Source organism: Leguminivora glycinivorella, chromosome 21 (assembly GCF_023078275.1).
Source record: "Leguminivora glycinivorella isolate SPB_JAAS2020 chromosome 21, LegGlyc_1.1, whole genome shotgun sequence".
Taxonomy (NCBI): Eukaryota; Metazoa; Arthropoda; class Insecta; order Lepidoptera; family Tortricidae; genus Leguminivora; species Leguminivora glycinivorella.
Window position 1 is genome coordinate 15,515,444 of NC_062991.1, and position 16,707 is coordinate 15,532,150.

Here is a 16,707-nt window from a genome sequence, read left to right on the forward strand (position 1 = left end):
TTTATTTGCCAAGCTCACATTTACCAACTTAACATTTGACCTTTTTTAAAAAAGCAAACTTTCATTTGAATCGAATTCGAATCATCATTCATCATTTCTTTCGAATGTTTTACTTAGCGTAATATATAACTAGTTTATTTATTGTATGTAATGTACCAAATGTTTTATTGAACACCAACAATATATATGGCGTATTTCGAAAAATATGCAATATTGAGTCTTCTATCACTTTCTAAATGTATTGACAGGTGTGCAATTTTTACTTACGTACCTATTAATATGTATTCTTTTAATTTCAATAGTTACCTACTTACTTTTTTTACAAGACCCATATTTAAAAAAAATACCCATATTATAATTTTTAAGTACTTATAATTTTTATGAAATTTGACATTGTTTTAAAAACATTTTTACTTCACTGAAATCTAGACTTTTATAAAAATGCAAAAGCGATTTTAATTTTAAACTAATTAAGGCAAAAATTTTGACCAAAGAACCAGTTTCGGTCCTAAAATAGTTCAACTTTGATGCTAAATATCACAGAATCAATGAGCTGTGAAGTAGGTACCTAATTATGGGATGCTAGTTTGTTTAAAGACGATTCTGTTAATATGATATGCTTCAGAAACTATCGTAATATTCATAATAGCAATGGATTCAAATCGAAGCTCATTGGAGTCGAGAATCCCCTTAAGAAATGTCGTTATTTAATATATCATGGAAAAGAATACAAATGTTTGCAAACAACGGTGGCTTTATACGTAACTGCAATATTTGCAGGACAGAACGAAGTAATGAAATGTACAGTGAAGGTTAAATATGAATAAAAGCGCGGGCGGAGCGAGCGCAAAATTTTTTTCATTATCAAAACGCCGCTCCTGGCGGTTTGACCCTAGTGTAAATTCGCCACTGGCATGGACCCCAAAAATATAGTACTTTTGCGTACTATATATGCTTCATCTAGAATATAGTACGCTGGGCCAAAATATAGTACAGTACTATATTATATAGTACGGTTGGCAACCCTATGTGGGGCTAAGATGGACGGCTGTCTTATCATTTGTCACCATGTCTGTCACGTTCTAACAAGTATGTAAGTGCGAAAGTGATGCATGATATAATTGATATGTCATGTGACAAAAGCACGACCATGATACGGCCACTGTTTATCTGTAGCTCTCAAAATCGGTGACCATTTTTCGGAACTCGCTCTCCGTGTATTTGGCTCTTTACTGGTAAAATAATGACGTTATAAGTAGTCAATAGTTATTTCTGATATTCGCTTGATGTTGGTTTTGTCTAGTATACATTAGATGTTTGTTTTTCAAATAGTTGAAGAATTTTGGGAGTCATGCATACTTTTAGTGTTGGGTAGACGTCTTTTATAATTTTATGAAGTCTCTCAATAGCCATAACATCCATACTAATATTATAAATGGGAAAGTGTGTGTGTCTGTTTGTTTGTCCGTCTTTCACGTCAAAACGGAGCGGCGAATTGACGTGATTTTTTAAGTGGAGATAGTTGAAAGGATGGAGAGTGACATAGGCTACTTTTTGTCTCTTTCTAATGCGAGCGAAGCCGCGGGCAAAAGCTAGTTGTCAATAAATTGTTTCATTAGAATAGTAACACAAGACGGTGTAACGATGGTGGCGAAAGATTCCAATATTGAACCGCGAGCGTAGCGAGTGGTTCGAGAAGTGGAATCTTGAGCGTTGTGAGAGTTTCAAGGCACTAAGGTTAAACAAACTTTGCCACTGAGTGAAACACAAAATGTTTCACCTAACACGAATAAAATCTTAACTATTAAACATCAAACTAAATCAAATCCATTAATTTATGAAATATTTATTATAATTGATTATAATCATCTTTTATAGGTAAAATATACCAGCCAGATTAAGAAATCAAGTTAAAATTTGCATGAAATTATTTTGTACTCTTGTGGATAACATACAATTTTCTACCTGTTGTCTAATAATAAGAATCAAGAGCTTTACCCGTTGGTATGGTGAAAATAACTTTCTAGAGAGAATTAAATAACTGAAGTTTTTTTTATGCACATGACGTAAAACTCTCGTTATTTTAATTAGACAAGAAACTGGAATTTCCACCATATGTCGCGTTCTCAAGCAAAAGATACCACATTCACTAAGCATTAGGACAATCTTATTAGGTTTTTTCGTATAAATATACGTGTAAGTTTAGTCCTTACGGTATCGACGAGCTAGTCAAAATCAAGGTGCTTACACGAGCATTTCTTTTTTTTTTGCCAATAAAAAAATTTTGATTGTTTTAGGGAATTTTAGGTGAATTGTACTCAGAATCACGAGTACTTTCAATCTCACTGGGAGACAAAAAGTGTCCCAGTATTTTCATACATTTTTGTTACTTTCCTCTTTTGTTACTCCATACAACATGTACGGAAAATGGTAACAAAATAAGAAAAAATCGTATGGGACAATTTTTTTAACTACTAGGATTGAAAAAGCTAGTTATTCTGAGTAGAAATAGCATTTTTTTTTTCAAAAATATCACTATCAATTTTTCTTCATAAAAGTGGCAAAAAAAAAAAGAAATGCTCACGCAGTGAAAAATGGTATTCCCCGGTAATGGTTGGCCCCAAACTAAGCAAAGCTTGTACTATGGGTGCTAGGCAACGATATACGCAGTTACGCACTTATATACATACATCCATGACAGAAACAAATATCTGTGCTCATCATACAAATAAATGACCTTACCGGGATTAGAACCCAAGTCCACGGCTTAGCAGGAAGGTTCACTGCCGACTGGGGCAGACCAATCGTCCCTCTATAAGTTCATTATTTTCATTAAATGCTAGTCGTAGCCGGCCTAGCCCTAAAATTTCTGGAGCATTGTTCTCCAGGCATGGAATAAACCAGGATAATACTGTACGATAATTTGTTTTGAACGGAAGCATAGTTGAGCCCCTCCACAGTCACATCTCGGACACTGGCGATCAAATATATGAAAGAGGTGCGTTCCTAGCACACATTCTAAACTCGTGTAGGTGAACGCGTACCATGCTTGTATGAGTGAGATATGACAGATCGACTGACGCGTTTTTGACAGACGGTAACTGTGAGGTAATCCGAGAGGGGGTGGGCGGCACTTTCAGCGGGGAGCGGGAGTGGCCATACTGTACGATAGTACTCTTTATTATACTGTGCCACGGTCATGTTACGTCGATTAGTTCGTAGGTTACGGTTTATAGCGATGTCTCCTACCTAAGAACAGTTGTAGTCGAAGTTAGTAGTACTAATGTTCGCTAATCGAGGTCTTGATGTAATAGAATAGAATAGAATAGAATTTTTATTGCTCTCATGTTGGTGTACAGATCTTACACTAGGTACAATAAATAGTTACATAGCAACCACCTTTTGAGTTGCAGGTCCTTTCGGCCAGGTGTACTTGATATTACGTGTGTTGATTGTGTTTGATATTAGCCCTACTCTAAATTACGTTAAAATTTTAGCCGACAAAAAAATCCCACCACTTCTAATGTCTATCACTGAAACATTGAATAAAGAACAAAAACCATTATTTACACTTTACTGAACATTAATAAATCTTATTATTATTGCAATATCATAAGGTACAATCATACTTTTGTAACCATTTTCATACATTATATAGCAATTTGCACATACTTAAGAAGAGCGGTTCTAAATGATCATAAGTTTTTACGTTCTCGTTCACACCATAAAAGATAATCAGATGAGTTGTCGTGAAGTAAACAATAACAAAAGTGTCCTTTAAAGGATAAATCAGTGGAAAATCACATTACGCCCGTAATCCTGAATCATAAACGCATCTAAGGAATGCAATCACGTCGACGTTGATACATTTAGGTACAGTTGAGTTTACTTACCCGAACACACTTGTACTACGTTTTTAAGGCCTGTGCAAAATGGCGGAGCGTAGCGCGTTTTTTTTAATTACATTCAGGCGGCGTGGCGCGGACGTCCGTTCCGCGCTTCAGGACATGCGTCTGTTGAGTGGGGACGGTCCCTAAAGTAACTCTGCGCCGCTTGGAAATCTCTTAGATGTTCATATATCTTTTTTATATAAATTTGATAATAATTATGACACTTCCACAGTGACATGGCATATAGCTTGCTGAGTTTACCTCCTGGTCTAGCCAATTTTTTTTTTTAAGTTTCATGACTTTTTGGTTGTATCTGTAATGTCATTGAAATATGTTTTAAAATAAATAAATATAACTAGACTGAAATTGTAATAATCTTAATTTAATTGCTGTTAAATAATTTTATTGATGAACGTTGTCTATGTCTATGTCTATATTAAATTAAATGATAATCGTTGACGCTAGACGCCGATCGAAACGCAGTCTAGCTCTGTTGCGCCAATACGGAAGCGCGAGAGAGATAGTTAGGTGCGATAACGATATTATCGTAAGCGTTTGTGCATTTGGCTACGTACCCAGATCCGATGTGACAGCAGGGGCGGCTCACTCCGCGATTCTATCGCCGCGCTACAAGTACATCCTGGCGGCCGCGAGTTCGCGGCCTACTCAGGCGTGGCGCGCGTTCTCACGGAATGCACGTTCGCACTTTCTATTGTTATTTTACGTCGCGAGGTTTTTTAAGCGATGTCCGCGTGTAGAATGGCTAATAATACTTAGTTAAATAGACATATTGAATAAAATAAATACCATAGGACATTCTTACACAGATCTACTACTGATTAAGTCCCACGGAAAAGTTCAATAAGGCTTGTGATGTTGGAACTTGAACAAAAATATATAAATACAGTATATATACCTAGAAAGTAGGTACCCAAGACTTGAATATAATAGTATAACATTTTATGTGAGTATTAATTCGTTTGAATCCATTGGTAACCCTATCACCGGACGCCGCGCACGTGCGGCTCGTTTCTTTGTAAGAATTTTGTAGGTATTTAAAAAGGCGGCATTTCGTGAACATCAAAGCAGTGGGCCTTCTGTACTTGTACTATTATATATTCTGTGGTGACAGTTAACTAATCATTTGGAAGCTTTATTGAAAATACATTACTACCAAAATCAGTGTTGGTACTAACAGCAACACTCTTAACTATCGGTAGACTTTATGCCCATGTAATAAGGATTACAAATTTACAGTCAACCAATTGGAACCCTAGGCCACTGTAGAAATTTACTATGTCATAGCAAAGAGGATGGAGTATTATAGAGATTTACTGTAGAAGTAAAATGTGTCATCACAGTGCATAGACTGCCATCTCTTGACACAGGCTTCAAACTTTTGAACCTCAGTTTTGACAATTTGGCCCATATTCTTAGCTCGATATGTTTTATAATGTCAAATATGAATATTAACGCCATCTAGCTGAGCGTACCCCAAAGTGTAATGCCATCTAGGCCATCGTACCTTTTTCTGTATGGTACTGAGGTACGTTTTTTTCTTAGACTGTATCTGTCTATACGGAGTTATATATGTCTTTGGTCATAGTGACGTTATAAATCAGATTGTAAGAAATCTCTTGCTGCTTGTCATTTTGACATGGTTGTAGTGGCCTAGGGTTCCAATTGGTTGACTGTACAGCTAACAGTGTTGCCGATGGTACTAGGACTACTAAAGTTTGTTTATGTTATACAAGTGTCAGATCATTCGTTATCCTCATTATCAATGTCATAAGGTTCAAATTAGATTATTTAGTATTCTTGTTTGAATAGAATTGTTCTTAGAACATATTACCTGTATTAAATATTGTCAAAGCGGAAAAAATGTCAGTATTGTCTTGACATAGCGTAGTTTCCTTTCATTCATTGTTTTAAAATGTGTTTATGTTGTGTTTCTGACATTTCACTGAGTGAAAATAAATTTATAATTGCCAAAAAGTAAATCGATATATTGAAACAATCCAGAATGCGTTATGTTTCCTTTCTTAGAGTGAGTTTTTTTAAATTTAATTTTAAAAAGTCCATTGAGATGATTGTCTAAGGCAAAATAGCGTTATTTTTTTCAAATACTTAATTATATTACTATTTCAGGATTTATTTAGATAATATTTTAAATTACATACATACATCAAAGTTTCTTTATAGAATACTAGCATTTGCCCGCGGCTTCGCTCGCGTTAGAAAGAGACAAAAAGTAGCCTATGTCACTCTCCGTCTCTTCAACTATCTCCCCTTAAAAAATCACGTCAATTCGTCGCTCCGTTTTGCCGTGAAAGACGGACAAACAAACAGACACACACACTTTCCCATTTATAATATTAGTATGTATGATTATTTTACTAACAAATCAGTTTGTAAACAGAAAGGAAACACACATTTATTAATTGCTAATTAAGCAACAACCTTGCCAAACCCGGCGCCTCGGCCATATGCACCTTTATCACTTATCGGATTAGTAAACAAACGTGGAATGCGTGACATCACGCGATAAGACGGATAAAACGATAAACCGTCGATATACACGTTCGATCACCCGCCGACTGCAGGCCTAGCACATGATGGCCGCGAGAGTATGTCGCCGCGAGATAGTTCACACATCTTCTAACTGTATTAATGACATAAGGACGGGTAGTCTATCTCGCGGCGGCATGCGGCGACTGCTGGTCCCACGAAAAGCGAGTAACGGATGCTGTTACGCGGGGAACACAATTGCCAGCAATTCACATACCATTGCCGCGTTTGTTCAATACGAAGCTACTAACTATGGAGCAAACGCGGCAATGGTATGTGAATTGCTGGCAATTGTGTTGCCCGTGTAGCACCTTAAGCGATGAGGTATCGGCGATAGAAACGAACAAAAGATAGTCGCTCCCTTGTAAATAAAAGAGACACGGCGATGTTTATAGTTACTCGTCCAGCGGTGAGCTATCAAAATAGCCGTGTCTCTTTTATTTGCACGGGAGTGCTTATCTTTTGTTCGTTTTTATAGCCGATAGCTCATAGCTTACTAGCTCGCGGTGGGACCAGTGCCTTACTCGCTTTTGGTGAAAACAGTGCCTAAGGTCCCTAAGGGCTCTTTACATAGGCGGCGCGCGATCTCTCATACGATTTTAGTTACATTGCGGACTGCTGCGGTTGTATAAAATTCAGCATACCAATCAAACCAGCACACTTGTGGAATAAACTTTATCGCATCGGTGCGTCCCTATCGCACTTACAAATAGTGTAAAAAGGACGGCCTGACGTTATATCGTTTATCACGCAACCATGCTAGCCTGCAAGTTTTGGCACTGTGTAAATAGGCCCTTATTATATCGTCATCTTTGAAACAAACTTTTTAATGCCGTTAGTTTTATAAAATACAAGCGAATATCAGTCTTATCACTTTGACAAAAGATAACAGTATTATTTTATTGAGCGCTTATTGAATAATACAATAAGATAAATATAAGCCAAGGTGGAATGTGACCTATTGAGTATTATTTAGGGTTTAGATTGGACAGGTTGTGTAGGTAATCGGTTTCTGAACGGAATCATGGCTGTATGAATGAAGTATCAAGCAGTGTTTATTTCCAAACGAGACGGAACGTTCGTGTTTACGTTTATAGTTCAGTTTTCCTTGTTTTACGCTTTAAAGTGATAATTTTTTTTATAATTATGTTTGTTGTGGTGAAATTATCGTTCTTGACGAGTTGTGACTTGTTTTTGTGGTGAAAATTCAGGATGTTATGCATTTTTTGAGGGACTGTTTCGGATGGTGCCGGTCGGAGGTTAGATTTTTTTATTTTATTTTGAACTATCTTTTGAACAATATATTAGTGTGTTTTTAAAATGTTTTTTTTGTTGTCTTAGTTACAATTAAAAAAAAAATAGTACACTAAGATACAAGTGCGTAAAAAAGGAAGTTCGAAACGAGTGGCGATAAATTAAAACACGACCGAAAGGAGTGTTTTAAATCGACACGAGTTACGAATTTCCTTTTTGCACGTGTATCGTACGACGTTTTTCAGTACAGATGAGCCTCCGAAGTTTCGACCTGGCATATAATGAGCAACTTCTGGCACTAGTGCGTAAAAAAAACACCATCTGTACTAAAAAATAGTTTTTTAAAAGTACTTTGCACATAAATTAGAAACGATGACATATGACATCTTAATACAATTATTATTAACTTTATGACTCCAGTGACCTTTAAGGTTATAAATTTAAATTGTAGCGGACATGACAGTTGACACTGTAGGTATCCGAGAGCTGTAAGTGTTTGTTATGAGATTCGTTAATATAAAAGTCCTTTGCGATCTGTTTGAAGGAACTTTGAAAGAGTTTTATCTAAATATATAAAAGAAGAAGCTGACTGACTGACATATCAACGCACAGCCGAAACCGCTGGTCCTAGAGATTTCAAATTTGGCACGTAGGTTCCTTATATAGTGTAGAGGAGCACTAAGAAAGGATTTTCGAAAATTCACCTCCTAAGGGGGTCAAATGGGGATTCAAAGTTTGTATGGGGAAACAAGATTAGTTTGACTATTTTATTCGAAACTTCACAGGAAGACTCCTTAAGACATATGACTGAATACGTGTTTCAGGTTTTTTGAAAAGTTAACCCCTAAAAGGGTGAAAAGGGGGTGATAAAGTCAAAAAATCGATATGGGTATCGATTTTATGGTTTGCCGGGTCGCTGATCACGATAAATACAATGTTTTTAAAATTTAACGAGGCGGAAGTGAAATACCTTCTCCCCTGTTGTGGCGCAATGGGGTTTAAATATCAAAAAAATATATAAAAGAAAATATTGACTGACTGACTGACATATCAACGCACAGCCGAAACCGCTGGTCCTAGAGATGTCAACTTTGGCACGTAGGTTCCTTATATAGTGTAGAGGAGCACTAAGAAAAGATTTTTCAAAATTCGCCTCCTGAGGGGGTCAAATGGGGGTTCAATGTTTGTATGGGGAAACAATGTTAGTTTCACTGTTTTATTCGAAACTTCACAGGAGGGATCCTAAAAACATATGACTAAAGACGTGTTTCAGGTTTTTTGAAAATTTAACCCCTAAAAGGGTGAAAAGGGGGTGATAAAGTCAAAAAAACAATATGGGTATCGTTTTTATGACTAATCGGGTCGCTGATCACGATAAATACAACGCTTTTAAAATCTAACGAGGCGGAAGTGAAATACCTTCTCCACTGTTGTAGTGCAATGGGGTTTAAATATCAAAAAATATATAAAAGAAGAAACTGACTGACTGACTAACTGACATATCAACACACAGCCGAAACCGCTGGTCCTAGAGATTTCAAATTTGGCAAATAGGTTCCTTATATGGCGTAGAGGAGCACTAAGAAAGGATTTTTCAAAATTCTCCTTTTAAAGGGTGAAATGGGGGGTTCAAAGTTTGTATGGGGAAACAAGATTAGTTTAACTATTTTATTCGAAACTTCACAGGAAGATTCCTTAAGACATATGACTGAACACGTGTTTCAGGTTTTTTGAAAATGTAACCCCCAAAAGGGTGAAAAGGGTGAAATCAATATGGGTATCGTTTTTATGGTTTATCGGGTCGCTGATCACGATAAATACAACGTTTTTAAAATCTAACGAGGCGGAATTGAAATACCTTCTCCCCTGTTGTGGTGCAATGGGGTTTAAATATCAAAAAAATATATAAAAGAAGATATTCACAGCCGAAACCGCTGGTCCTAGAGATTTCAAATTTGGCACATAGGTTCCTTATATGGCGTAGAGGAGCACTAAGAAAGGATTCTTCAAAATTCTCCTCTTAAAAGGGTGAAATGGGGGTTCAAAGTTTGTATGGGGAAACAACATTAGTTTGACTATTTTATTCGAAACTTCACAAGAGGATATAACACTTTAAGTTCTCGCGCTTTGTACACATATTTAAAGTCACACACAGGTCGAACGTTGGGAAAAAAGGTAAAAATAATGTTAATTAATCGCGTTCGACCTGTGTGTGACTTTAAATATGTTCACAAGAGGATTCCTAAAGACATATGACTAAATAAATGTTTCGGGTTTTTGAAAATTTGACCCCTAAAGGGGTGCTTAAGGGGGTAAGTCAAAAACACAATATGGGTATCGTTTTTATGGTTTATCGGGTCGCTGATCATGATAAATACAACGATTTTAAAATCTAATGAGGCGGAAAAGAAATTTTCTTCCCTGTTGTTGTGCGATGGGGTTAAAATATCCAAAATAGTCATAAGTATAGCTTTACCTTTTATCTTTACTTCTGGTTCAAGAGATTTCAAATTTGCCACGTAGGTTCCTTTGTATAAGTGTAGAGGAGCACTAAGAAAGAATTTTTCAAAGTTCACCTCCTAGCATGATAATTTGACAGGGGCAAGGACAGGGACAGAGCCAGGGACAGGGACAGGGACAGGGACAGGGACAGGGACAGGGACAGGAACGGGATAGGGTTAGGGATAGGGATAGGGATAGAAATAGGGATAGGGGTAGGGGTAGGGATAGGGATAGGTATAGGGACAGGGACAGGGACAGGGACAGGGACAGGGACAGGGACAGGGACAGGGACAGGGACAGGGACAGGAATTGGGACAGGGACAGGGATAGGGATAGCGATAGCGATAGCGATAGCGATAGCGATAGCGATAGCGATAGCGATAGCGATAGCGATAGCGATAGCGATAGGGATAGGGATAGGGATAGGGATAGGGATAGGGATAGGGATAGGGGTCGGAATAATCGGTCGGCAATCGATATCTAGGCAGTGTAAAATGCAGGTGACTCAGTGGGAATGGATTAATAAGTTGGCATCGGCGAGTATCCTGCATCCGTAATAACTATTACATTCAATGTGCTGTAAGAAGATCGTTGTTTGCTTGCCTTCAATAAGTATAAGCAAAATGGAAAAAAATTTAAGCGATAATGCAAGGAATTACTTTTTACCCTACCGACCATAGCGTCGAGATACTGGCTATGTGGGTTGTATGAAGTTTCCCCAGTATAAATATTTATATAGGTAAAATACATACGTATTCGTACTTACTACCTACATTGTGGTCGCTGTGTAACAATTCTACAATCATTGCAAGAATTTCTTTAAAAACAATAGTAATATGTGTAAGGTAGAGTAAGCCAAAAAAGTGGATTACCACTTTCCGATCAATAGAGTCGAAAAGTGGTAAACCACTTTCTTGGCTGACCGTACAACAAATAGATCAGTTACAATGGCCCCCCAGTCGAGAATTGCCCCGCTTTACCTTAATCGAAATAATCGCGGACAGATGTACCTACAAAGAAACCTACGGATCCAAATGAAAATCTTATTTTTTGTAAACGTTTCAATAACAATACTTTTATTACGCGGGCGAAGCCGCGGGTAAAAGCTAGTATGTTTATATTTACTTTATGATCCTTATATATATATATATATATATATATATAGAAAGAAAAAAAAATTGTGTTTATTTGTACTGCATCAAAATCCGCGTAGTTTATCTAATCAAAATCATACATACAAACAGAGGGAAGTTACTTTGTTTTGTAATATGTACTAGCTTTTGCCCGCGGCTTCGCTCGCGTTAGAAAGAGACAAAAACTAGCCTATGTCACTTTCCATCCCTTCAACTATCTCCACTTAAAAAAACCACAACAATTTATCTCTCCGTTTTGCCGTGAAAGACGGACAAACAAACAGACACACACTTTCCCATTTATAATATTAGTATGGATGATCCTGCAATGTTATTTACTGGTAGACGATTACTTTAGGCTTTAAGTCCGCTATTTGTAATTTGTGAAAAAACTGCATCTAAATTCGTAGTTTATCTAATCAAAATCTTACATAGGGACAGACAGAGGGAAGCGACTGTTTTATAATAAAATTATGTACTTATCTGTAGTGAGTGTGAAATAAATTATTATCAATAAATACTATCAGTAGCAGTAGGTATATAATACTAGGTATCTAATACTTAGGTAATATCAAAGAGGATCGAGTATTATAGAGAGTTACTGTCAAAGTAAAATGTGTAATCACAGTGCATAGACTGCCATCTCTCGTCACAAGCTTGAAACTTTTGAACCTCAGTTTTGACAATTTGGCCCATATTCTTAACTTGATATGTGTTAAAAGGTTAAATATTAATATTAGCGCCATCTAGCTGAGCGTACCCCAAAGGTGTAATGCCATCTAGGCCACCGTACTATATGGTACTGAGGTGCGTTTTTTTCTTAGGCTATTTGTCTATACGGAGTTATAGGTATTTATGAATGAGGGTTTACTAAAATCGTTTTTTAATCGCTCCTAAAGGAAAAAAAGTGCGCCCCCCTCTAACTTTTGGTAATATTAGGCATACATAAGTTCATAAGTATGTATACATTTTTTTCACCTTATTGCAAGGAGTTAAGGTAAAGAAATGTATACATATTATACTCGACTGTACTCGCTAGTATAAAATGATAATGACTCTTATTAAGTCAAGAACGAGATGACTCATTTTGTCGGAGACAATTAAGGAATGTGTTTTGTAGCGAAATTACTTTAAATCGCAGGAAACAAAAAACGCTTCAAGCTCGATTTGAGGCGACCTTCCGGTTTGTCAGGCTGTCGCCTTGAGCGACTGTAGCCTTAAATTTTTATAAAATCGCCGTCAATAGAAATTGTCAACAATGTAAACAAACCATTCTATAAAATATCATTATTCTAGCACAATTTTATTACTTAAAAGGTTGAGCATCATAATGTGATAAGAATTGATTAAATAACACATGGATTTAGCCAGTATCTGATGAGTTAGAACTGAAAATTAAAGACATTTTGACTACAGGTTTGTTTACATTGTTCACAAGTTCTATTGACGGCGACTTTACTAGTACGCTCGATTCTCTGTACTAGAATTTTGCACTAATACGTAGGTTTTGCTGGGACGAGTACAGTAAGTTACGGTATGCCTTACGAAATGACCATGACAGTGTCAAACTTGTGGTAAGGATACTGAGCGACCGCTCAGACCGAATTCGATGATTTTTTTAAATCTTTTTTCGATTACTAAGACTAGTTTGTACACTGTTTTGATACCAGTTTACTGCTGGCCGAAGACCTTATCTTTGTTCTGCCAATAATTACGGTGTGCGTCGTTGTTGGTGGCCGCTTTTAGCAGCTGATGCCCTTCATCTACCCCGACTTACCAGTACTGTGGTGTGCTATCAGCTGCAAAAGTGCATGGAGAAATTATGAATGAATTTCTTGATAAGTATGTGTAGTATATGCTGTATATGTATATATATATAGTTTGCTTTTCTTCTTAGTAAATCACCTTTTTGTTTTCTCTCTGCACCATTTGTATTGAATCTCTGTTTGGCCCTATGGTTGACTGGTAGAGAATGCCTTTTGGCGTTAAGTCCGCCATTTGTACATTTTTGTATATTTTGTGCAATAAAGTTTAAATAAATAAATAAATTCACCAGACACTTTTGCAGCAGATAGTACATTCAGAGCCTAATAATTATGTTGGTGTGCCGATCCAGCTACATTCGGCGCAGGTTTAATTGACCTTTTTTTTATCTTCAATTAAAAAGTGAATGTATACAGTACACAGCTTTCCCTAACCTCGGCAGACCTCGGTTGCAAGTTGATAGAGTCTGAAAAATCAATAAAATGACTTATTATACGTGCCGCACAAGTTGTTAAGTACCTACACCTGTATATTGTAGTGCAGTACCGTTACCATGGGCTGCCCAAGTGAGAGCCGTATTACTTTACTTAGAAAGTGAGTGAGTTTACGTTTGTTTACATTATATTGTACCTAACTTCACTCCAAAGAAGCTGCTTCTGTCCCTTTCTAAGTTTATGAATAAACGGAGAAAGAACTATAGACGAATGCTACGCCTCTGGTGTTTACGCGATGGAACTAAAATCATAAGTAAATGTAATTTACCCGGGGAGAATAGAGGTAAGGAGGAAAATCTGTCGAAGTAGAACAGTCGCAAAAATGACCGGCTGATGCCTTGTAATTGAGGTTACAAATCTCTCATGTCTTGCTCAATGATCAGCGACGTGACATGACATTAGACGTTCTATTCTCTAGGCTGATTTCGTTATACCGAACAAGTCAAGATGTAGTCCCGTGGTAGTGCGCTGACTTCGTATGCAGATGTTCTCAGGTTCGATCCTGTCAGCGTTCTTTTTGATTTTTTTTAAATTTTCATTTTGTGTATTTTAATTGTGTTTAATTATTGTTTTATTAATAAAAATGTCAACTTAAGCCCTCTTACATTGTTTGCCCCATCTTAGGATTCTTAGGTAATGTTGTAAGTCTTGCGAATGAAATTTCGAAAAGTTGTAACAAAACAAAATATTTTTTGATATTAAAATTATAAAATATGCCGTGTAGTGACGGGTTAAGAATTTCATCACCCCCTTTCTTCCCGTGGGTGTCGTAGAAGGCGACAGTGGGATATGGGTTAAATTGTGGCGTAGGCGAGAGGCTGGCAACCTGTCACTGCAATGTCACAATTTCGTTTTCATTCAACCCCTTATTTGCCAAAAGTGGCATTGGAACTTGAGTAGTTTCATGTGCTCTGCCTACCCCTTCATGGGATACTGGCGTGATTGTATATATGTATGTATGTAAAAATATAAAATAATCCAGGAAAAGATATTATGCAGTAGAAAAAATAAAAAGCTCTTATCAGGATTTGCACCCGGGACCTCTTGCTCCGTAGGCGGGGTCACTACCGAGAAGGCTAAGAGATTGTCAAACCCTTATGTACCTGCTATGGAATAGCTTTCACTGGAAGTGCCAACTATCTTTTCTTTTATATGTGCACTTCTGATACTTAAAGCTTTCGCTCCTTACCTCTAATCTCCATAAATTTACCTATCGAAATCTGTCAATATAGGGTCTACTGCGAATTCCGAAACATACGCATTGAGGGACTCTTCCTCTTTCACTTCATACTGATAAGAGTAAAAGAGACGCATGTCCACATTTCGATAACCGGTATTCGGTAGTAGGCCTCAAACCATAGGCCAAGTCATTCTGACGTGACATTTCTGTCAACTATGGTATACAAAAATCACACGGAATTTTCACGATTATTTTTGCAGTTTTAAATAAAATTATGACTAACATATTGTATTAATTTATAATATTACGTGAAATTCATCATAAACCAGTGAACAAATCAAATAAGGTAATGAGTTATTTTTTGCCATAATTTTGTACTATTTACAGTTGAGATGATTATATTGCTCAAAGTAGTTTTTGGTTTCAGAAAGATGATGGAGGCTATTATTGAAATCAATATTTCCGAACAAACCCGTACATGGTATTCAGTCAACATGGAAGATAGTTCAATTAATATGAATACTGTGGCACTGTGGCAGATACGCTACTCATTACCTTCGGAAGCAGTACCAATTTATAGGTGTTTTTGTTCCGCGATGCACTTAATGGTATTATTGGCCATGATCATCACAGGTATATGTAATTATGTATAGAAGTGCTCCAATAAAGGAAGGAACCTCAACTCCAAAAAAATAATCCTGTTACCAAAATAAAGTATTTCATTAATTGACTTTGTTTATTTGTGATGTTCTCGAGTAGTAAAGAAATAGAAATATTTTATTTGCAGAAAAAGGGTACATAGCATCTTATATAGAATTAGCTTTTGCCGGCGGCTTCGCCCGCGTAATAAAAGAATCCTTATTCAAACATGTACAAAAAATAAAATTTTCATTTGGATCCGTAGGTTTCTATGCAGCCGTTTGTCTGCGTTTTTTTCGATTACTCATATTACTATTGTCTTTAAAGCTAGCTAAAACTACTCTTCTCAACCTAGAAAGAGCCCAGAGAGCCGTTCTAAAGGTAGCTACTTTCCGCCCATTCCTCTTCCCATCTAACCTTCTTTACAAGTCCTTTGGGGTCCTTACTGTTAGACAATTGTTTATTTTGAACATTGTATTAAAACAGCACGCCGCAACCCCGTACAACACTGAACATACTAACAAGAGGCGCAAAGATATTGTTTGTCAACAAAACATTCATAGGAAATATGCCTTTTCTATGAGATTTTTCATCGCTCTAGGTCCTTTTTTATATAACAAGCTTAATGCAATTTTAGATTTATACTCACTTAGCTACACGAAGTGTAAGGAAACTCTCCGAAAAGCCCTCCAAAATATGACGTACGAGGCCACAGAGAATCTACTATTAGTTATAAAATGAATATATAGATAGGTAATAGGTAGGTCTAAACACACATTGAGATAAATAAGATTATTAATATATTATGTATAACAATGGTATTGATCTGCTAAAGCAAATAATAATGTAAATAGTTATATTATATAAATAACTTAAGTAGTGAAATGAATAAATGATAAATAAATACATTTTGTAAGTGAACATTAAAATTGAATTAAATTAAGTTTGAACCTTGTTTTGCCGTACCTCTCGCCTGAAACACAGGGTTTCCCTAGTTCGGGCAAATGTAAATCATCGATAATTTTAAGTATTTGTTGGATGTAATGTAAATATGCAATACTTGTTTTCAATAAAAATTATGTTTATGTTTATGTTTAAAGAAATGCTTGCAATGATTGTAGAAATGTTACACAGCGACCACAGCGTAGGTAGTAGGTACGAGTAGATATGTATTCTATATGCACTGGGGAGACTACATACAACAGAACTCACATAGCCCGTATCTCGACACTATTGTCGGTGGGTAAAAAGTTCTTTCTCGCATTATCGCTTACAATTACCGC

General features: G+C 36.6%; 1 protein-coding gene across 3 annotated transcripts in view; it reads left to right on the top strand.

The window, feature by feature from the left end:
* LOC125237536 (serine/threonine-protein kinase WNK1) overlaps nucleotides 1–16,707 on the top strand; it is an 84,352-nt gene that overhangs the window by 18,010 nt on the left and 49,635 nt on the right. Inside the window, exon 1 of one of the 3 annotated variants that reach the window (XM_048144660.1) lies at nucleotides 7,518–7,717. The exons of the other annotated variants lie outside the window; for them this stretch is intronic. Within the exon in view, the coding sequence (XP_048000617.1) occupies nucleotides 7,676–7,717 (42 nt within the window). The 5' untranslated portion in view covers nucleotides 7,518–7,675. Of the gene's footprint in view, nucleotides 1–7,517; nucleotides 7,718–16,707 lie in introns of those variants that run through there. 3 annotated transcript variants of the gene reach the window in all.